General features: G+C 41.4%; 1 protein-coding gene across 6 annotated transcripts in view; it reads right to left on the reverse strand.

Annotated features, from left to right (window-relative positions):
- RAB9A (RAB9A, member RAS oncogene family) overlaps positions 1 to 24,294 on the reverse strand; it is a 97,116-nt gene that overhangs the window by 1,969 nt on the left and 70,853 nt on the right. Inside the window, exon 2 of one of the 6 annotated variants that reach the window (XM_029604329.1) lies at positions 20,912 to 21,198. In XM_029604329.1, coding sequence (XP_029460189.1) covers positions 20,912 to 20,914 — 3 coding nt within the window. In that variant the 5' untranslated portion in view covers positions 20,915 to 21,198. Of the gene's footprint in view, positions 1 to 195; positions 598 to 662; positions 894 to 1,666; positions 1,833 to 1,877; positions 2,259 to 20,911; positions 21,199 to 24,294 lie in introns of those variants that run through there. The other 5 variants (XM_029604331.1, XM_029604330.1, XM_029604334.1 and 2 more) reach the window with 5 other exon arrangements.

The following is a 24,294-nucleotide window of genomic DNA, read 5'->3' on the forward strand; positions in this document are numbered from 1 at the left end:
CAATTATAAAACTGAAGGCTAGTCCCACTGTAAAATACTCTTTTCCAAGTATTTCTATTCAGTTTTGAAGGCTGTCCTCCTCCTCTTTTTTTTTTTTAATGTGATTTTGCTTATCTAAATCTCATTGATTGCAGGTAATTCTAATTAGCATATTTCTACTTTATAAACCAACAAACTTTCAAAATATCAACTTACCAAGAGAATGAGAATACGAATGTAGCAAGTATTTAATACCCTCGCTATGTAGAGTTTCCCTGACTATTCGTTCCTTTTGTGCTCTTATTTCTAGATCTTTATTTTCTGGCCTAATATATTTGCAGCTTCTATTATGACCCTATTCCCATTTTAAAAAGTCTTCTGAGACCACTCTCAAACAGTTAGTGCTTTGTACATATCAGTGCAGTTCTGATGTGATTTGCAGTGATGGAAAAAGCTAAGTAGGATGAGCTATGAAAAATTAAAATACTACTTGCTCAGGAATGAAAAATTTCCCAACAAAAAGAGGATTCTACTTTGTGCCAACTGAATTACCTATTTGTTCCTAGTACTTCTGCTTTAGAAGCATTGCTGCTAGTAAAAGTTATCTGGACATTCATATTTCATACTTCTTCCAAGTTTCCTCTGTTGCATTTGATATGGTGGCATGTCAGAGCAATACTTGCCTTAAAGCTTCCTAATTATAGCACTGAGACGTTTCAGAAAGGAGAAATAAAAACTTTCGAGATGTCACTGTGAACATTGCTCAATGCTGGCTTCCTGTGTCTGGTACGTTAGAAGCAGCACTCCAAATGCAAACTCTTTCTGTGTAACCTAAATCTCCTGGTGGCTGTGAACACTTAAAAGCATTCCTGACAGGCTGAAATACACTTTATACTATTGCAGGAATGGCCAACTCCTATCTTTGAGAGGCCACGTTTTGATGATATTCACAATAAATATGCATGAGAGAGATTTGCATACAAAAAAGAGGCAATGTATGAGAGGCATTGCCTCTTCTGTATGCATGTCTCTCTCATGCATATTTATTGTGGTTATCCTGAAAACCTAGCCTGTTTGTAGCTCTGGAGGACTGGAGTTGGCTATCCCTGTATTATTACAAAGGATCAAAAATCTCTGAACCAGAAGGCAGACATGAGGCCCATACCAATTTTACCCCTATTACTCCAAAACGAAAAAAGGACTTGTATTTCAATATAGCCAACCAAAAGTCTATTATATATTGCACCATTAAATTAAATTATGAATGCGGCATAATTGTTACAAGCTTTCAGGCATTTGTAGATAAGATTACTAAATAAAACAGGGCCAGCGGGCTGAACTAAAATCAACATCCCCCTACATGAGCAAAACAGTAAAACTATTATATCTATGCATATACCAATCCAGCAGACGGGAAACTATCAATACCAATGCACAACCCTCCAAAGTTTCCTCGGGCTGTTTGTATCATCAATGCAGGATTGTTTATACCATTAAATTTAATTAAAAAATAAATCACATGATGCTGAACTGACTAATCTGCATGTTAAAAAGGAAGTCAAACAAACGTGGCAGACTGATAGTCAGAGGGGGTTGAATTCACCAGTCTGAATTCCCCCATGCAGACAGCCAATGCAGTAACAAAATAAATGCGATCCAGTAATAAAAGACACGACGAGGAAAATACCTATGCAACAATTTCCGAAAGGCTGAAAAGCTATATCCCAAACTGCTCATATTGCAGGGTTGCATAAAATAAATCAAAATGATGGCTGCTTGTCAGTTCTGCTCTATGTGAGCTCCGACACCCCAGATCTGATGTCCAATAAACAGTATCCTTAAAAATGTTATTTTCCTTTTTTTTAATGGAGAACAGAAAGGACAAGGTTAACCCCTACCCGATGGAGCCTTCAACACTCGCTTGAGGCCCTATATATTCGTTTGTCTTCTCTTCGGGCCAGTCTGTATCCCTGTGGAGGATCGTGGAATAATTGGCAGACTGGCGACACCCACAAAGGTCTCAGCCGTGTCGTTGAGCCCGCCGTGCAGAATGCCAATATCTTTGCCTTTTTTTTTCAAGCCAGGCAACTTACCCCGGCCAGACCCCTCTATGGCCCGGTACGGCACTGATACGGGAGCCAATGCAAGCAGAATCGTAGCACAACAGACCCAGCGGGCGGAAGCAGCTGATTATCTCCAATGCGCAGACTCAGAGGGTAAAAATCAGCCGCTGTCTCTCGTGCGCAAACTCAGCGTATGGAAGCAGCAGATGTCTCTACTGCGCAAACTCAGCGGAAAGAAGCCACTGACGTCTCTAATGCAGTGACTCCAATATGCGGATGCATGGCGAAGAACGTGCTAAGTTGGGCATGCGCAGTGAGGATCCACAGTTTCGGCTGAGGCGAGGGAAGAAGAGCAAGTTTGAATTTCGGATCCTCCTTTGCTGGACCTAGCTAGAGGGAGATCTTCGGCTGATTCACCGGTGGTAAACCCTGGACTGGAGGAACATATTTTCTTCCCCATCCCCCAAGCATGTGGCACGTCAGGGTTTTGTGGGGATACACGTGAATCCCCCTAAGCTGGCTGGACCAGGAGCAGACTGCATGTGGATGGAAGGAATGATGCGCTCTAGAGGATTGCATCATTAATCTTATGATCGGGATAATTGAAGGAAATTTTAAAACAATCCAGTAATGTAAGACTTTTGCAGTTGAAATGATAAAGCACAACAAAGGACGCACAAGCCTAGATTTCTTTTTATTTTTTTTAAATATACTGCAGTGTCTTTACAAACAGTACAAAAAAGAAACATCATATGAGCTGTTCAAGCTAGTCACATAGATTAGTACATAAAATCAGATTGCAGATGCCACATGTCATATCACCCATATAATAACTCTGCCTACCCTTTTAGATTAATCTCTGTTAGACATTATTGTAAAGCTTGTTGCTATGTTATGTTACACTGTGAACCGAGGTGATGTTGCTAACGTGCCCCGGTATATAAAAATCTCTAAATAAATAAATAAATATCATAACAAATTTTACCATCTTATAGGCCTAGATTTCTTAACTTATCAGCATAAAATTATAGTGCCTGTAACCTTCCCCTCACCCATCATATCCTCCCTTCCCTCTATTATTAGAATGCCTTTTATGTTAATAAAGTAGTGTGGTTGCTGAGTTAATGAACTACAATGCACAAAATAAAGGTTAACTATACCATTTTATTGGAGTAACAATAAATTTCTTGATGAGGTAAAATGCTCTTCAGGTGTGCTTTCCATTTGAATTCTGTACTGAAGAAGAGAGTTTTAGTTCTCAAACAGTAGTCAAGAAATATATTAATAGGGGCGTTCATTTTCAGTTTTTCTTTATTTTTCCTGGGAATCTGTAAGTGTTTATTTTATTTATTTATTTATTTAACTTTTTTTTTTATATACCGACAGCCGTTTGCACATCGTATCGGTGTACATTTAACTCAGAACTAATACACGATGCCTTTACATGGAACAGAAACTAAAAAATAAACAGTAAAGTAAAGTAACAGGTATTACAATGGACAAGTTAAACAATATTAATAAAAGTAATGTACAGTATATTTACAATAACGTCAACAGTCATATTGACAAAAGATTTTCGTACGTCAGGTGGAGGGTGTAGAGGGGAAGTAGGCTTGTTGAAAAAGGCTTGTTTATTAAACAAAGAACAAAAATTATATTTTCTTAGCGTTCAGACAGGTGGATCCAGAAGCAGTGGGTTATGCACCTCTACCAGCAGATGGAGATGGAGCAAAGCTGACATCATGACGTCTATATACCCCTGCAGTGACATCAGCCTGGAGATGGACATTCTCCATCTCCAGCAGCTGGTGGACGTACATCTCCCTACTGGGGATCACGTTGAAGTTTAATAGAAGGAGAAAGAGAGAAGTTTATTGCTCCGCTGTCCTGTGGTGATACCTTATGGTCCCTCCCTCAGTCAAGATTTCCTGAGGTGATTTCGGTGGATTTTCCCTCAGAGGAGTGCCTTGTCCGGTAGCTGGGTTTTCCAGCGTGGACTTAGCTGTAAAAAAACAAAACAAAACAGCTGAAAGGTAAGCAGGTGCAGTAAGCCAAGTGTGGCGGTGATGGTACATGCCCTTTCCCCCTGTAGCTGGAAACCGACTCCACTCTTGGCCGGGACGAGCTGAGCTCAGGTAAAGAGGTTTTTTTTTAGAAGAAAAAAAAAAAGGAAGTGAAAAAGGGGGAGTTGATTTTAGGAACTCCTTTTCCCTCCTGTCTCCATGCTCGGTGCACCAGCCTGTCGTCCGTTCCCGCCTCCGGGGGAGTTGGGGAACTCGGGCAGCCTGGCGGGTTGAGCAGTCCTTTTCACTAGGCCATGTGGTAGGCTGTGGCAGGGTTCGTGTGCTTTTCCATGGCATGTAAGTCTCCTCTCTTCAGGATGTCTGTTCATGCTGAACACCCAGCTGGATGCCCGAGCTGTGTGTCTAATAGTGTGCCTAGCTGGTCACCTAGTTGGGTGCATATGGAAGCACAGTTGTGTGCATAGGAAGCCTGGAGTGCTTGATAGTGCACCTGGAGGCAGCTAGTTGGATGCACAGTGGTACAATTCAGGGTGCCTTAAAGTTGGACGCACGAGAAATTGGGTGTCCAGCTCAATTTCTCGTGCGTCCAACTTTAAGCCAGGCGTGCATTCTTCTCGGAGTCAGTTTAGAGTGCGTAATTTATTATGACACCAATAGCAAAAAAGCCTAAGCGCTCTGCCCAGTGGTTTGCCATCTCAGCCTGGTGTTCTCTCAGTTTGTGTCAACACTGTTTGGAGGCTCAAGAAGACTTGTCTTGTCTAATTTTGTTAAGCCTGGTACTTCCCAGCTTGGTTTGGGAATGGAAAAAGAGTTGCCAGAGATCTTGCCTGGATTTGGGACTCCGCGAACTGGTTCCTCAGCGGGGGAAGTAGTTCATTGGGCACAGTACTAGCCTCCTGGTTTTGGCCTGGATCCGTCTACCTTTTCTTGGGTGAAATTGTTTTCAAGGGCTGCAGTCTTTTCTTCAGGCGCAGTCGTTGGCCCCAGTTAATAGCAATTCAGGATCACAGTCTGCTGATCCCCGCGCACCTGGTGTTGGCAGGTAGATGTTGGAGTAAGTCTAGGCCTGCCACGGGTTGGCATGGATGATGAAACCGATCCTTATTCCTTGGAGGATGGGGAAATCCTCCAGGGCTGAAGTCATATAGATCTATGTTGCATTTCTTTCATAGAGATGAGTTCCTGGCTCTGATTTCCCAGACATTGAAGATGCTGGGAGCACCGGGGTCTGATTCAATGTCTGAATCAAATATAGATTCCATTTCTTAGCGTCCAGTCAGATAAATCCAGAAGAAGTGCGTTATGCACCTCTACCAGCAGATGGAGACTGAGCAAACTGAATGTTGAGGTCCTGCCCGCAAGCCGCAGGCAGTCCACCCACCTTCCTCGAACGCGGCCAGCTGGGCCACTGCCGACGCCGTCCCTCGGCAGGCTGAGCCACGCCACTCCTGGCATCCTTGCGGTCTTAGCACCGCCGCCGGGAGTCTCACAGCACGGAGCCGCTGCTGCAGCCTGCTTCTCTTCTTTGCGGCAGGGCTGCCGCCGTCGATGCCGCTGTTCACCAGGCCTCCCATGCGGCAGGGCCACTGTCGATATATCTTCCTGCTTCAGTATAGGTGTGAGCACACACCTCTCTCTTGCTTTTAAAGGGCCAGCGGTGGGAAAAGCCCTGTGGCCCTCAATGATGACATCATTAGTCTTCACTGGATCAGCCCTATAAAAGAGCTCTTCATCTGTCCCTCAGTCCCTTCACAAGGAGCCAGTCTGCTCCTGGATGTCCCAGTCCACCGATCCAGGAGGCGTTTGAGGTCCATCGCTTCTTCAAGATCCTATGTTTCTTGTTGGAGCTCCTTTGTCTTAGTCTATGTTTCCGTTCCTGAAAATCATGATATTCCATGTCCTGATGATTCAGATGTCCTGATATTCTGTGGTTCCGTTCCTGTAAGTTCTGATATTCCGCATCCCGATGTTCCTGACGTTCCAGATGTTCCCTGTTCCTGATGTCTTGATCCTGATGCACTTGTCTTCACCTCTGCAACCAATTCCCAGGTTCCTTGTGCCCACCTTTCCTGGCGTGCCATGTCGTGGTCCGTGACCAGCCCCGGGGAGGCTGTGTAGGGTGCTTCATGGTATAAGGCCTTCTTCTCGTCTGCAGCGCAAGCCTCCGGGAGACTTCAGTTTTTAATGCCTTGCTTCTGAGTATCCTGAGTCTTGAATCTTGTCCCAGTCTATGGAGTCCCCTTGTCCTGCTTCCGTCCATGCCTAAGACTCTGCCAGAACCTGCTCTGCTTCAGCATGGTCCGCGACCAGCCACTGGCAGCTGTGTAGGGCGCGGCCCAGTGCAGGCCTCTACTGAATCTTCGTCATGTTCCAGTCTCAACTTCCATTACCTCGTCTGGAGTCTGCTTCGCGTTCAGCGTGGTTCGCGACCAGACATTGGTGGTTGTGGAGGGCACCCTGCGATGCAGTTCTCACCCAGTATTTTTGTCTGACTCCTGAATCCTTGTGTTAAGATAAGTTAGTGTGTGGGCCCTGGGCCGAGGTGAGAGATGGTACCGCCCACAGGGAGGAGCCCCGTGAGCCTCACCGTCGGGAGGCGAGGTCTCAGTGATGTCAGTCACAGTATCAGTCTAAAGTCTTTATTAAAGAGAGAGTGACACAACCTGCGGAGTGGGGGCTGCCAGAAAGGAGGTCTTACAGACCCAGAGACACAGAGTCCGTGGATGGGAGAATACCCCGAGTGGATACCTCCGTAGAGATTCTACGTGACACCTACAAACAGTACAGTGGTCTCTTTTGAAGATTTGATGGCCTTTGGCATCTTGGAGTGAGTTTCCTCACTCAAAAGGTCATCAAATCTTCATGAGACCACTGTTCTGTTCGTACGTGTCACGTAGAATGTCAAAGTGGCCCCTAATCCCCTACACTCTTACCTAAACCCCACCTCGAGTTACTAGGTGGGCCTACCTTAGGGATACAAATACCTATGGGCCATGATGTTATGGCCAGTCATACTCTCTCTCTCTACCCATCAATTCACCTGAAATAGGACGTACGGGAGACATCGCAAAGGGCGATGAAACCTTACCGCACAGCCTAACGCAATCCAAAGAGGTGTAGTTAAAATCCGCATTATGGCAGTGCGATAGCTCTTCGCAGACAGGCTAACCCAGCCCACTCTCCGCCCCTAACTCCTCCTATTTTCTGAATTTGCATCGCACCATACAATATGGTGCTATCGCATGCGTTAAACACGTTTTCGCATGCGATAAGCCCTTAACGCATGCGAAAACGCCTTATCGCATTTTGATAAATTACCTCCAAAGTGAGTGTTCAATATTTAAAATTGGGATTATTTATATCGAACACGGACAATCTTTGAGGACTTTTTGAAGAAGTGGGAGGAAGCTATTCATCTGAGTAAAAGTCTTGTCTTGTCACGCTTCTACACTATTGGACTACTGCCGCCACAAATGCATCCCAAGGGGGACTTAGAATAAACAAGCCGCCAAGCCTCACACTAGATAGGCATTTATATCTCTATGGGAGGCCCACCTAGTAACTCGAGGTGAGGTTTAGGTATTATTTAGTGTAGGGGTTAGGGGCCACTTTGACATTCAAAGTGAAATGTACGAACAGAACAGTGCTCTCTTGTGAAGATTTGATGACCTTCGGAGTGAGGAAACTCACCCAAAGATGAGATTTGTGCAATGTTCTCTCAACCTGTTCTGTTTGTACGTCTCACTTTGAATGTCAATGTGGCCCCCAACCCCAACCCCTACGCCAATACCTAAACCTCACCTCGAGTTACTAGGTGGGCATCCCATAGAGATATAAATACCCATCTAGTGTGAGGGCATTATGGCTAGTGCCATAATGAAAATTGCCCCAATATCCTCCCCTTTTTTTATCATTTGCATCCCATCATGTGTTAATGGTGTTTTCGCATGTGTTAAAGGCATTTTTTGTACACGAAAACACGTTAACGCATGCGAAAATGCCATATAGCACTTTGATAAATGACCCCCTAAGGGCATTGCCATGGGGTTAGCAATGGCCCCATCTATAGCCAATTTGTATGTGGGAAGATTTGAACGCATGTTTTTGGTAGAACACGAATACGCAGATAATATTGTTTTATGGAAAAGATACATTGATGCCATTTTTATGATTTGGAAAGGAAATGCAGACACCTTGAAAAGTTTTTTTAAATGGTTAAACACTTTAGACAATAATTTTAAATTCACAATGAATTACGACAATATGACAATTCCGTTTTTAGATATTCAAATTACATTCGAAAATGGTAGCTTTTATACAGACATTTATAGAGAATCAACAGATACCAACAAATTGTTACATTATAATAGTTGTCATAATAGATCTTTACAAAAGAACCTGCCATATTCACAATTTTTAAGATTAAGGAGAATGTGTGCAAATGATGATATTTTTCAGAACAGATCATTCGAAATGCAACAAAGATTTATTGAAAGGGATTATCCGGAAAGACATGTTAAAGATGGATTTAAAAGAGCAGAAACACAGAATAGAAAAGATTTACTGCAACCTAAAAACAAAAGGTCTAATGGCAAGATAGTATTTGCAATCACTTATAGACATATGTCACATAAAATCACTTGTATACTAAAGAAACATTGGTCTGACATGCAAGACCTTTCCACTTTCAAAGATTTACTGATTGCTAACAAACGTGCCAAAAATATAAAAGATCTAATTTCCCCATTGGCCTTACAACAAAAACAAACAAAGGATTTAAGACTCCTGGGCCATCGACCATGCGGTAACTGCTCTGTCTGTAATGTTAACCTGAAAGCAGATCAATTAAATATTCCTGGTTCTAAAAAAATTTTCAAATTAAGAAGATTCACCAACTGTAAAAGTAAAGGAGTGATTTATGCAGCAATTTGTCCATGCGATAAAATGTACATTGGTAAAATAATTAGACCATTACACAAGAGAATAATAGAACTCAGAAGCAGTGTCAATAGAATAGTCAATACCAAGCCATTAGTGGAGCATTCAATCTTGGCAAACCACAAATTTGATGATTATAAATTCTGTGTGTTACAATAACCTACACTAAGTTGGAGAGGAGACAATTTAGATAATTTGCTTTTAACATTCGAACAAAAATTTATATATGATTTCAATACAATGGCAACTTATGGCCTAAATCAGGAAACTGATTTCTCAATATTTTTATAAATTATTAATATTATCCTATTTATATTTAGATGCTATATGTATTTAATTTTTTAAGCAATTGATTTTAAGTATCTTAGACTAACATCAATCTGTTATATTTAGAAAACATGTACACCAGTGGTACTTACAACACAAACCAAATTCGTAATATGTGAAGTATTTTGTCCAATTATGACATTCTAAGAATACATTTTTTAATTAGGATAATTTGTCATTCTTGATATTGTAATTCAACTATATTATCTGTAATCTAGTGGTATCTTTATTATAATGTTAATTCATTTGTCTTTAATAGTAAGCTCTTCAAAGTTTTTATCAATTATATAATTGACTTTGATAATTTTTAATTCTTTTTCTTAAACTAAATGTTATTGTTTATAAATCTTTAAGGTATCTTTTTTACAATTTTATACAATTGATTAACCGGTCTTACATTTTTTACATCTCTATTTATATTTTAATTTGGTCATGTTTTAATATTTATTTTGCAGGACCTAGAATTTATTAAAAAATGGTTTGTTACCCTTCACGTTAATAGAAACTAATCGATAAAAGTCAATAATTAAATTCCAGCATATAATGGTCAGACTAAAACATCAGATTCTGTTAAAAACCGAGCAAAATTCAATGCACTACATTACATTGTACCCCATGGAGATACATGACCTGCTGACCCAACCCTATGCATATTGATTGACAGAGTTTTTGGCACCAAACATAGCGTTTATATTCGCGGTCCCTTCAGCAGTTGGATCACTATAATATTGAACGCCTGTGATCATTTGCATCCTGGAAGTTACTTGCTTTGCGACCTGTATTGTTAGCCTTGGAACTAAAGCTTCAAAAGAAGTAAGTACTATGCTGTACCGTGATGCCCTTCTTGATATATAGTTTAGACTATTTGAGCTTTAGAGGTAAATGAATCCAATTTGAATAATGTAATTTGGGATATGTACCTTATTCATTTGGGACTTCACGGATCAGGATTCTTTAGTCTCTTTCATTTTAATTCATTTTATCTTAAATCAAAGCGAGTGGCCACTTTTTGGTTTCTCTGCACTTTTGAACGGCTCGATACTTTAACGATCACACAATATGCTTACTTGCCGGCATAATGTTAAGTGATTACATAAGCGATTGAGTCCCGGTCACTAATATTCTAAACACTATACTAGCATTATAGCCAAACGGAATATGAACAGTAAACATTTTAAATCGTAAATAAATTAGCTTGACAACATTCAATATGTACCATTTTATGTTAAGGGTAGCAATATTTGCAATCCAAACCAAGCAACTGGCAAATCCACTACAAAATTATTGCTAGCAATGTTTTACAGGGTGAGCAGCTTTTATGTAAAAACGTTGCTAGCAATAATTTTTTTTGCATAATGATTACTTTTTTTTCTTGTTAAACCTTTATTTGCTTGCAATGAGAGGAGAGGACAAGAGAAGGGGGATAGGTGTACTGTGGTGGCCCCCATTGATGGCAGGGTATTTAGGAATGCACAAGATAGCTAGCAGGAATACAGTGGCCATATTTCTTAGTACACTATTGTTTTTCCTGCAGTTCATTGGCATACTCTACTCTGAAGAATCAATGAACTCATGGACGACAGAAGAAGCAGCAGCAAACAGTACAGTCCCTCCTCTAGCTCTATCTAGTGGTGCTGCTGCTGTCCATGTCCTGCCTGGCCTTGAATGTGCTTAAACCCACAGCCATTTCCCACCTTTCAGCCTCTTTTTGACTTTGTTTTACTTACATTTAAGCGTGTGTGGCCCTTTTAGAGCTGGGAGTCAGCAGCATACTTGGCCTGTTTTTTTTTTTTTTTGGTTCTGCAGTGTTAGCAAGAGGGGGGAAGGTCCTGAGTCATGCTGCAGCAGTGGTGGAGGTCCCAAGATAGTAGTGTGGGACAGGGCCCACCATCCAATCACGGCAGTAAGTAGCAGGCCTGGAGTACCACATCGACTGTGTGGAGGAGCTTGATTTATGCCCTGGGTTTCTGGGATGTTCAGCAGGGAATATCTGCTATAAGGGTTGTGTGTGGTGCATAAAGCACACAGAGGAACAACATATATTTATATTGCATATGGCTAATACAAAGACATGGGAAGCTGAGGGATCTTTCTGTTGTTCCCTGCAGTTGCTCTGACAAGTACTGAAAAAAAGAAAGCCTTTCAGTGTTAAAAAGCTGTGAATTCTTTCTGTTTGCTCCCTGCTGTTAGAGTAATTATTGCTGTTTGGTAACTGTGAAACCGCAAGGCAAGGAACGGCATCTGTAAACAGCACAGGTACTGCACTGCATTTAGACAGTTTTCTCCTACTATAAGCAAACAGACAGGAGGGTAAAAAGAAGTTTGTACAATCTCATAATTGGAAACATTACTGGAAATAGAGTAAATAGTACAAATAATGACTGTACCAGAAAGAATAAAATGGTGAAGCCAGGGAGTGAAAAGGAAAGACAGAGGGAAAGGTAAAGGCCAGAGGACAGGAAAGAAGGGCATATCATCGTGTGTCACCACTAATGAATGGGAGAGAAGCAGGGACGGAAAACTGGAAGAGCTTTGTGTTGGGAAAGGGACAGTGATAAGGATAGGGTGACACACCTAGTAAGCATAAAAAACAGTAACAAAGACCAGGAAATTGAAGAGCTAGCAAGTTGCTAACCCAAACACAGGCTTGGGCGTGAAAGCCTTCCCAGTGCTTCCCTGAATTCCTCCACCCCTGTGCAGTGATCGCTTCGCTTGCCTGACTGGACACGTCAGTTCAGGGAAGTACACTGCCACTGATTTGTACATATATGTATATTTATTTTTATTTATTTGTTAGGCTTTTATATACCGATGTTTGGAACTAGCCATCACAACGGTTTACAGACATTTTAAAATAATAAACATAAAAATCAATAAATTATAAAATGATAGCAGGCAATAAGATCATAAGAATCAGCATGAAAAATATACAGGTCTTCGAAAAGTAATAAAACTAATAAAATACTGGTAATAAAAATCAAAGCAAAATATTAAACTATGATTACACAAATAATAATTCAAGTAAATAATTTAATCTTAAGAGCTATAAAATAACGAGTAGAGACATGGTCTCTAAAACAATCCATAAAAGAAATTATTTAAAAGGTTGTGCAAAGTAAAATAGAGATAACTTTAACCAATGCCTTCTTTGCATGCCTGTTCGAATAACTAGGTTTTAAGATTTTTTCTGAACAACTTGAGATCGGCCTGTAACCTCAGATCGACTGGTAAGGTGTTCCATATTAATCTGGGACCTGCCAGTGATATGGCTCTCTCTCTAACTGCGGTGAATCTGGCTGAAGAGACTGACGGTAGGTATTGACAATAATCCTTTGTTGGCTGATCTAAGGTTCCCCTGTGGAGTGTTGAAGCCGAATGACTGTGTTTAACCATTCTACTTGCTCACCATAAATCACTTTGTGTAGATTGCAAAGTGTTTGTATTGGATGCGTTTTTCGATAGGTAAGCCAGTGCAGCGATTTCAATATTGCGGTGATATGATTCTTCTTTTTGCAACCAGTTAATATTCTGGTGGCTGAGGTTTGTAGAATCTGCAGAGGCTGAAACGTGGATTGTGGAAGGCAGAGTAGAAGAGAGTTGCAGTAATCTATGTCTATAAATATTAATGACTATAGGACTGTTCTAAAGTCATTAGAATTTAAGAGTGGTTTCAGACGTCTTAGCATTGTAGTTTACCATATCCCTCTTTAATTTTAATTGAAATGTGTTTTTTGAAGTTGAGCTCAGGGTCATTCCAGATACCGAGATCTCGCACTTTGTCTCCTAGCTTAATTGATACATTTTCGTACGGCATTGTGAGATTTTGCTCGGATGTGGAAATTTTCCTTTCGAGGAGGATGATTTTGATTTTGTCAATATTTAAGCTGAGTTTCATTTGAGTTAATAATTGTTTAATGATATTAAGGTACATAGCGGTAATTTTATAAGTTTGTTCTAATGTGTCATTAACTGGTATGATGATCTGAATATTGTCAGCATAAATGTAGTAGGTTAAACCTAATCCAGAGAGTGAGAGCTGGGAGCTGAGGGAGAAGCCCTGCAGTATTCCTGTGTCTAGCATTGTTGTATCAGATGTGAAGGTGTTCATTTTTACCTGATATGATCTATTACTCAGATAGGAAGTGAATCATTGCAGTGTTTTGCCAATGAGCCCGATTTCTACGAGTATTCGGATAAGACTTTTGTGGTTGACTGTGTTGAATGCTGCAGAGAGATCCAGTAGTATAAGAAGGTATTTGTGTCCATTTATCAAATCCTCTCATAACTGTATCTGAAAGTGAGAGGAGCAGGGTTTCTGTACTAAAGTGCTTTCTAAAACCAAACTGCGTGGGGTATATGATGTCGTTAGATTTGAGGTGTTCAGTGAGTTGTTTCAGTAACACCTTTTCAATTAACTTAGCAATGAATGATAAATTTCATTCTCATAGCTCAAGCTTACACACTACTTCTATACAGATGACATACCTCTAGACATTTCATACCTCAAGCTTACACACTACCTCTATGCAGATGACATACAAATCCTTCTCCCGATTTCAGAATCCCTTCAAAAAACCATCACATACTGGAACGAATGCCTACAGCCGATTAAAAACATCCTCTCAAACCTCAACCTAATATTGAATGACAATAAAACCGAAATGCTCATTGTCTCCCAGGATCCCCTTACAATCTCATCAAACCTCTCTCCTCCGAACTCAAATAGCAAGTTCTCACCCGACGTCAGAGACCTTGGAGCCTGGCTAGACAACCATCTAAACCTAAAAAAGTTCGTAAACACTACCACTAAGGACTGCTTTTACAAACTGCAAGTCCTCAAAAAACTTAAACCCCTCCTCTACTTCTCGGACTTCAGGCTCGTACTGCAATCCATCATACTATCAAAGCTCGACTATTGCAACTCCCTTCTGCTAGGTCTACCCTTCAACACCATCAAATCATTTCAGATGGTACAGAATTCCGCTGCTAGAATCCTCACAAGTTCTAACAAAAAAGACCATATCACCCCAATCCTTCGTAACTTACATTGGCTTCCCATCAAACATAGGATACTCTATAAGATACTCACAATAGTACCAAAGCAATATACAATCTGGCTCCTATCATGCTAAGCACTCAACTTCAACGCATACATCTTCTAGACCAATTAGAAGCGCATACAAAGGAACACTGCTTGTCCCACAAGTAAAATCAGCAATTGAGCAAACGAGCATTATCTTCAGCTGGACCCCACCAGTGGAACGCTCTCCCCCCAGATCTAAGACTAGAACCCAGTCATCAAGAGTTCAAAAAAAGACTGAAGACCTGGCTTTTCCAACAAGCCTTCCCAGATTCTCAATGATACTTAGACAGGAGGACTTCCTAAATACTAGGTATCCCTAAATTATCGACACCTGACCAATTCCTACTATCAGGACTCCACAACTGCTCAATCAATTTTTGAATCCATAAGTTCACTATATTATTCTTATTGTATCTATATGGTAGATTTGACAGGTCATCTCTACTACGTTAAATAGTTAAATTGTATATACTTATTATATTATATTTATTATTACTATGTTAAATTGACATCCGGTTTTATTGATCCTTATGTTCTACAGTTCTATGTAAAGCCCCCATCCGCTGTTGGGCAGTTCATCGTTTTATGTAAACCGGAGTGATTTGTAATTCCCACAAGAACTTCGGTATATAAAAATTAAAAATAAATAAAAATAAATAAATAAATTTGAAATTGGACGGTAGTTGCTTAGTACTGTGGGGTCTAGATTCTTTTTTTGCTTATCGGCTTAATAATTGCTTGTTTTAATGAATCGGGTAATTGGCCTTCATCTAATGATTTATTAATGATAGAAGAAATGGTGGGTGCAATTACCTGGGCAAGTTGTTTAAGTGCAGTTATTGGTATGGCATGTAAGGCTAACTTTGCTTTATTTGCTTTTTCTACCTGTATTATACAAATGTCTCTTTTGTAATTTAGATATTATGCTAAGAGCAAAATATAATCACCCTTTCTATACTCCTACTTCTCTTCAAGTATTATTGCTATTTATAGAGAAATATACTACAATAGGAGAGGAAAAGGGGGGAGGGTAGATGAATGTGTGATTGGTTCCTATAAACTGACTCATTAGTAATTCATACTGGAACCCCTCAACATAGGAACGAAACTGGGCAAAATCTGGGGGATCCTCAAATCCGTGCATGCAACAAGCTGCATCTGTGGTAGGGCAATGGAGGAAAGAAGGATGAGCAACATAAGAGGAGAAATAGGAAGAGAGGAGTTTAGAGTAGAGAGAAAAGGACAACGGGGTAAGTTATAGAAGGGAGGGGAAGGAGAACACGAGAGAGCAGGAGAGCAGCAGAATAAAGAGGGAGCAGTGGAAAGATGGAGCACAGCAAAATAAAATAAAAGGGAGGGGAACAGAAGAGAGGTGAGGTGAGGAAGCATTAAGAATATTAGAGGAAAGGGCTGCTCCCTGCAGTGCAACCATTGCCTGCCCTATTTCGACTACCATCAGCAGCCTCAAGGTAGCCTCCATGTTCTATGGCACTGAGTGCATGCATCAGAGCAGCACCTGCCTCTTGCAGACCTGACAGTTAAACAACTCATTAGAGATGTGCATCGGGTGCCCGATCATTTTCGCTTTTGGGTTCATGTGGCCGCGGGAAAATCTCGTATTCCCGCGGATCAGCATTTTTTTTTTTCGTGAAAAATCGTTTTTCGGCTTAGTGCGCGCTAACAAAAAGTAGCGCGCACTAATGGGAGTTAGTGTGTGCTAACCCCGTTAGCGAGCACTAAGCCGAAAACCGATTTTTTAAATGAAAATTCAGGGAAAATGCAATTGTTTTATTGGTTTCCCAATCCATGGCGATTTAGGAAATTTCGTACGAATTTCCTAATCGTCAACAAACAATTGCACATCCCTACAACTCATTACCACCCACACACATGAAGGCAGAAAAAGAAGGGGACATGTGCTGGAGTCTGGAGGCACAGCAAAGTGAGGGGGTCCGAGCTTCAGGAGGACGACAGAAGATTGCAGGGGCCAGGCAGAAAAGAAATGAATGAAGCTGGAGTGGGCTTCAGGAGAGGGTGAAAAGTGCCCTTATTGAATGCAGTAGTTTTAGGTGAGGGTGGTAGGGAGAAACTATGCTCAAATCAAGTTTCTTTCCTTCCCCAACCTATCCCTATCTCTGCTCCTTTGCCGCATTCCTTGCTACTCTCCCTCTCCCTCACTCTTTGCATTTTCTCTCCTTCTCCGTTCTGGCACTTCAGTTCACTGCTGGAACTGAATGTCTCTTCTTCAACCATCCTTTCCCTACCCCCCACCCATTCTGTTCTCATCTTTGATGGCATTTCCATCTTTACTCATGGATTCCACTTCCCATCTCTATGCCTTCCCCTTCCTTCTGTGCATGTACTGAATCCCCTATTGTGAATTTCACGGTAAGCCATTAGAGGAAGTCTGATTTAGCCTTTCCAAATGTTTTGGGGCAGTTATGCACGTTTACATAAGGTAACAGCCCATAACTTTGAAACTTTAGGCCAAAAATTGTAAAAGCATGAACAGACAATTGGACAGGTCTCTCTGTTCCAGTCTCCTAATATGGCTGTTGTAAAGGACATAGTAGGGCAGAACTTCTGGAGAACGAGGTCAGAAATAGGAAGTTGCAATTCCTCAGTTCTCCTAAATGTTGGCTATATTCCCCATATGAGACATTTTTCTGTACACCCTCTTACTTAATATCATGGCGATATTAAGTTGGAGGTTCCCAAAGTAAAAAAAAATTTAAAATCGGCCTGCAGCTCGTGGGTTGAAAACTGGACGCTCAATTTTGCCGGTGTCTGGTTGTCAAACTTGTTGACAACCGCCACTCCTGTCAAAAAAGAGGCGCTAGGGACACGCTAGTGTCCCTAGCGCCTCTTTTTAATGCGGGCCCCTCATTTAAATACAGAATCGCGTGCACAGGAGAGCGGGCGCTCGCCCGCCTCTCCCACGACTTTTACTGAATCGACCCTGTTTTTGATCTGTTAGTTGTTTTTGGACTGTTTTTTCTATTAGTTTGGCTATTAGAGGTAAGTTCGAAACTGGTCTATAGTTGCTCAGATTTAGGGGGTCAAGGTTCTTTTTCTTAATGATTGGCTTGATTAGGGCCCCTTTCAGTATATCAGGCATTGATCCTTCTTCTAGTGAAAGGTTAATGATTTTAGTCAGTGTTGGAGCTACTGTGTTGGCTAATTTTTTAAATTCCATTATGGGTATGGTGTCAATTGAGTGAGGAGCAGGGTTCAGCTTCTTTATCATGTTCTCGACTTCAATGTTTGATATCTCTTTGAACTCTGACCATATATTGACGTCCCTTGTGGGCATCTTAATCTCTTGTTTGGATGTGTTAGGGATTTTTGTTCTTAAGTTTTCAATTTTATCTTTAAAGAACTGGGCTATTTCATTGCATTGATTCTCCTGTAAAGTCTGATGATTGTATTGTCGCTAGTGAGGTTTTTGACTATGTTAAATAGACTTCTGGCATTATTTGCAAACTTTTCTATTTTTGAGCTGAAATATTTCTTTTTGGTCTCTAGAATTACTTTTTTGTAGTAGGCCAGTTGTTTTCTGTATTTTAAATTCTCGGTTGATTTATTTCTTTTCCATTCTTTTTCTTTCTTTCTAAGGATCCGCTTCACTTCTTTAATTTGTTCGTTATGCCATGGATTTATTTGTTTTGGTTCTTTTATACAGATTTTTTTTGGGGGGTTTATTTCGTTTGCCAATTTCGTGGTTCTGTTTATCCATGCTGTCATTGCGGTGTGGCTATTTGTGTAATTGAAGTGTGTTAGTTCTTTGTGTAATTTGTCTTTTAGTATATCTGTATTATAGGGAGGGCGGTATTTGAATTCAACTGGTTCCATACTTTGTTTCTTTATTGGACCTGTGTGTTTGATCTGAGATTTAATGAGGAAGTGGTCTGATTATGGGATTTGTGTGTAGTCTGTTTTTTTTTAATTCTTTATTCTTTATTAATTTTTACAATATTATATCAAGATAACTCTCTTGACAATAAATCAAATGTATACATCATAATTTCTTAAACAATAAGGAAACAGAAAAAGGAACAAGCAATCAAAGTATACATTTCCAAGTCCACTATCAAGGATCCAAGTGGTCATTAACTAACTTAACATATACAACTAAATTCATAGCATCGGCAGGAGTTATATTTATATATTGGAAGGTGGAACAAACGGAGACATTTTAAGGCTACAGGAACAAGTATAAAGTTTCACACACACTGCAATTCTGACTTATCAGAAAGAAATTGAGTTAACTGCGATGATAAGAAAAACAGAAACGATTTATCTTTAAACTTAGACGCCTGCAAGGAAATCTTAACGTAAAAGTTGCTCCCACATCTGGATAACTTGCGGTCTCAACAACAAGAATTGTTTTCTCTTTTTCTGCGTAACTTTAGAAATATCTGGAAATATCCTCACTTGCATACCCATAAATAATTCTAAACGATGTTTGAAATATAATTTCAAAATCCATTCTTTATCCATCTCCAATGCAAAGTTAACTATTAAAGTAGCCGGCTCAGCTTGGGCTTGATCTGATAACTCTAAAAGCTTTGTAACATTTAGACCAGTTACACCAGATTTAACCTCCCCTGTCTTCCTCAGGGGGTCACTAATCATACCAGAGGCTTCTTCCTTTTTTAGATTTTCCATCAATGGGATATAGAATACACAAGTAAGTGGTGGTATTTGATCCGTCGGCGCCTTCAAAATTTCCTGAAGATATTTACTAGGGATGTGAATCGTTTTTGAACGATTAAAATTATCATCAGATAATTTTAAAATCGTCCAAAATCGTTAGAGTGCACGATACAATACAAATGCCCCCGATTTATCGTCAGGGGCATTTGTATTGTATCGTTAAATAGGGCGTGGGAAAACCGGCACACCAAAAAAACCCTATTTACTAAACTAAACATGTCTCTAGGTAACATATAAGGAACTTTTGGAAAATTAATAATACGGAGGTTTCTATTTTTTAATAAGTTCTCCATGTTTTCAGTTTTATTTAACAATACTAAATTGTCCTTTACCAAGAGATCCTGCTGATTTTTCACAGAATTTAATAATATCTTCTTTTCACTTTCTTGAGTATGAATAACCTTTACAGTATTTTCCAGAGAATTAATATGTGCCTCATGGTCATCTAATTTATGTGTGAGTGGCTCAGGTTGTTTAATCATCAGATTACCTAGCCCAACCATTGCTTGCCATAAAGTTTCCAGAGTTATATGGTCTGGTTTTTGTAGGTAAAAGGAGGAGGATTTCAAACTTATCTGCAGTGGAGTAGAGGCAGATGTTAACCCCTGAGTACTCAGATCCATATCGCCTCTGTCTGGGCTGCCAAGGGACGCTTCACCCTCTCCGGGCCGTTCTTCCATGCCGCTCCCACCCGAAGGGAGGCTCCCTGGCCGGCACTCTCATCTTCGGCTACGGGAGCTTCCGGGTCTCCATCCGGGGTACGCAGCAATGCAGGATTCCTCGGCGCCTCCCTCACCACCGGGGACAGCATAGTCTCGGAGTCCAGCAGGGAACATACCGCCTCACCCTCTGTTTCCTGCTCCCGCGACTCTTCTCCCGATGTCACAGCTCCTCGAAGAACGTGGGCATCTATCGGGCCAGTCTTAGGCGTCTCTGGAGTAGCTCCAGGGAAAGCCTTTTCCCGAGCTTGCCTCTTCCTGACCGAATGGGGCATTTCAATTGAAAATATTGTGAAGAAAAAGCACAAGGTAAGAGCCCAGGTTCACGGTGCTAGCACAGGATTGCCATCTTGGATCCACCGTGTGTAGTCTGTTTTCTAGGAGGTTATTGTTAATGAATATCAGGTCTAATGAGTGGCCTGCTTTGTGTGTTGGTTTATCTGTAATTAGTTTGAAACCTAGTGTCAATTAGCGTTTGGCAGGTATTTGATAGGGGTTGAATGTCCATGTGAAGGTTAAAGTCACTTAATATTATGGTTGGTTTGGATGGGTTTAGATGTGTTGTAAAAAATTCTATTAGTGGAGAGATGTTTAGTTCGAGGAGACTAGGTGGGCAGAAGATCAGGCAAATTTGAAAATGGTTAGTGTCAAAAAAGGCAATTTCATGATTTGCTGGAGTCGTAATTGAGAGCAATTTAGTTTTAAATTTCTTTTCAATGATTAATATTAATCCACCCCCTCTCTTATTTAGTCTAGGGATCGAAAAGACCTCATAGTTTTTGTTTGGTAACTGTTTTTTTAGTACTAAGTCTGATTTTTTTAGTCATGATTCTGTTATTGCTATAAAATTAGGTTTTGTGTCATATAGCAGGTCAGTGATGATGGGGAATTTTTTTGTCACTGATTGTGCATTAACTAGAAGGAAAGTGATCATCAGTAGGCTGTTTAATTTGATACTGTTAGTTATTATCAGAATGAGGTTATTTGTATTCATATCACTAATTTCCTTTGCAATGTCATGGTTTTTGTATTGTTTTCTCTTGGTGTTATTTCCATACTTACCATTTCCTATGCATACTTGGATTGGAAGTGTTAGTTTTTCGTTCGTTGTCATGGTCATGTAGCTTGGAAAGAGGTAGTCTTTGTCCGTTTGTTTTTTCTCGGGGTGTACGAAGGGGCATACAAAGGGGCATGCCCCTTTGACATGCTGCCTTCGGCGTGCAACGCCTCCGGGATCCTTGGCATGTTTTTATCCTCGGCATGCTTCTGTGACATCAGTCGCGTCACCGAGGGGGAGGAGCACGGCCCAATCACCGAGGAGGGCTCAGGAACGCTGTCGCTCAGAAAACCTATGAAAGAAACAGAGAAAAAAAAGAAATGGGAGAGAAACAAGATGAAAGATATGATTATGGAAACTGTTTTGATATTATTTGTATGAATGCTTTACAGTATGAATCATTTTATTATGAATGTTTTTGATGTAAGCCACTTAGAGCATTTTGTAGGAGCAGAATATAAGTAATCTAAACCTAGTTGCATGCATGCAAAAAATTGTTTTGCATCACTATACCGTTTCATTACCTTCTTCATGTATTTTCTTTCATATTGTTTCAAAATTCATATCATTTGTCATTTCCGTTAGAGTTGATGGGGGAAAGCAATGCATTTTATTTTTGGTTACAATATTGCAGTTTTCCATCCAATCATCAGAAGCAATAGCAACCCAAGGCACCAAAAGAAAGTCAAAGCAAAAGGAGCAAAAGCATCAATGCTGCAAAACATAAAGTGATGGGCAGGCAGAATAGAACATAAAGGCACCAAATTAAAAAAGAACAAGCATTGTTTCAGTGGCATTTGGCCCCTGGTGGTCACTGGTCATGAACCCACCCAAAAATATGAAATAGTGAGGGCCAGATTTAGGATATGGGCACCCAAAACTATTTAATATAGCCAAATGCTTAACCTTTGCCAAATCTACTAAGTCAATCCTTTCTGAAACCTTATCAGCCAAAGTTTTTCGTGTCTCTTTCAATCTAAAAACTGAAAACCTTTGCTTAAATTTCATCAATGTTCCTGTTGTGCTCCTGCTTGCGGGCCTAGCTGCGAGCAGGCGCTTACCTTCACGGCAGGAGGCTGCTGATGTTTTCTTTCTTTACCGTGGCAGGGAGCTGTGGACTTCGGCGTTCTTCAGCTCAGCATGGAGCCGCTGTTACCGGGACCCTCTCACGGTTGGAACTGCCGCCGACGCTATCTTTATTTTCGCGGCCTGAAGGCCACAGACGCCGGCATCTCCTGTGGCAGGAGCCACTCTTCAGTCTCCGTCAGTGGCAGGGAAGCCGCCTCCCTCCTTGCGGCCTGCGCAGAGGCCTGGTTTCTGCTCCTGCAGCATGGCCGCTGGCCATGGTCCTGCACAACTTCCTGTTCCTGTCTTCCTAAAGCACTTGCCGCGCCTGCGTCACAGATTTAAAGGGCCTGCGGCCGGATATGCCCCGGGCCTCACCTGGACTCCTCTCAGGGCATTTCCTGATATTTAGCCCTATATAGGGCCCAGCTTCCAGTCCTTAGTTGCCTTCGCAAGGAGTTAGTTCCTCTCAAGGACTTCGTGTCTTCACTCCTGCTGGTATTTCCTGTTCTTTGTGGGATCCCTCATCGTTCTTCATGTTTGTGGTCTCTTCTGGATTATCTCTCATCTCGTCTTGTCCTGAGGTTTTCCTGATGTTTCATGGTCTTCTGGATGTTCCTTCCTGATGCCTCGTCTCTGCTTCTGCTTCCTGGACCCATGGTTCCTCATTGCTATCTCTTCTAGTGTGCCATGTCGTGTTTCGTCACCTCGTGGCATGAGCCTGTCTTCTCGTCTGCAGCGCAAGCCTCTGGAGGGTCATCCTTGCCTGAAGCCAAGTCTTGATCCCCTGTCTCATGCCTGAAGTCAAGTCTCGTCTTGGTCCCTTACCCTGAATCTCGTCTCGGCCCTTGGATGTTCTTGTGGCTGCTCCGTCCATGCCTAACACTCTGTCTGAACCTGCTCTGTTCCAGCGTGGTCCGTGACCAGCCATGGGCAGCTGTGCAGGGTGTGTCTCGGTGCAGGCGTCTACTGAATCTTCGCCATGTTCCGGCTTCATCTTCTACATATAATCGTCTGGAGTCTGCCTCACACTCTAGTGTGGTCCGCGACCAGTCCCGTGGGTCCGCCCTGGGTGAGCTGTGTAGGGCGTGCTGCGTTGCAGCCTCAACCCAGTACTGGACTTTGTTCCTGAACCTTGATCCTGAGTTTTCGTGCTCAAGCTTCTCATCTGAGTCTTCACGTCCTAAGCTTCTCATCTGTGTCTTCACGTCTCCAAGTTCCTTGTCTTGAGTCTTCATGTTCCAGAGCCTTCATCCGCCCTTGTCTCCTGTCCGGCCTGCTTCCTTTGCCGTTCCCAGCGGCAGGTCCGAAAGGGCTTGTAGTAGTCGGGAGGACCACTCAGACCAACCTTGCGTGGTTGGTCTCACTCAGGCTGTGGAGGTCGGCAGGGGCCTGGCTTCCTGGTCTCAGCCCAGGCTTGGACACGTCTCGCCTGCCTCGGAGCCCTCTGGGGTTGTGCCGAGGTCCAAGGACACACAATCTCCTCTGAAATGGGACCGCTCTCCTAGCACTCCCTAACAGATTGTGAAGGCCTCTGAGCTTTCCCGTGCTCAAGGTCTCCATCTTCCCTAACAGTTCCTGGCTGGTTCAATTCTCCAATTTCAATCTGGGATACTTTTGATTATGTCTCCTCCCTTGAGGTCAACCAACTTATTACCAAATCCAACACTATTTTCTGCCCTCACTTCTTTTGTTCCTCTGCCCTTTTCAAGGCAGTTAAAGAAACTTTATCTCCTATCTTTGCCCAATTAATCAATTCTTCTTTAACTGAAGGTATCATTCCTTCCTGCTTAAAAAAAGCCATTGTATGCCCATTGCTAAAAAAACAAAACACATCTTGATCATAATGACCCCACCAATTACAGACCCATTTCAGCTCTTCCTATTTTTTTTACAAAAATTCTTGAGTCATCATATCTTTCTCAGCTCACTGATTACCTTCAAAAACATGACATCCTTGATCTACATTAGTTTGGTTTCTGTTGTTCTCTTAGCACTGAATTACTTCTCTCTCTCGCACAGATTCTGTCAGAAGAGGCATAGATGACTGTTCTCAATTCATTCTAGTTTCTTTGGACATTTCATCCACCTTTGACACTATCGATCATCATATTCTCTACCGTCTACAAAAATGTGGTATTTCCGGTACTGTTCTTTAACGGTTTCAATCATTTCTATCTAATTGTTCTCAGCAAATCAAATTTCAAAATGAACTTTCTTCTATTTCTTCAATCAAACGTGGAGTTCCCCAGAGTTCGGCCCTATCTTCTATGTTGTTCAATGTCTACCTAGCTCCTATTTGCAAGCTTCTTATTACTCTTAC

Source organism: Rhinatrema bivittatum, chromosome 5 (genome assembly GCF_901001135.1).
Source record: "Rhinatrema bivittatum chromosome 5, aRhiBiv1.1, whole genome shotgun sequence".
NCBI lineage: Eukaryota > Metazoa > Chordata > Amphibia > Gymnophiona > Rhinatrematidae > Rhinatrema > Rhinatrema bivittatum.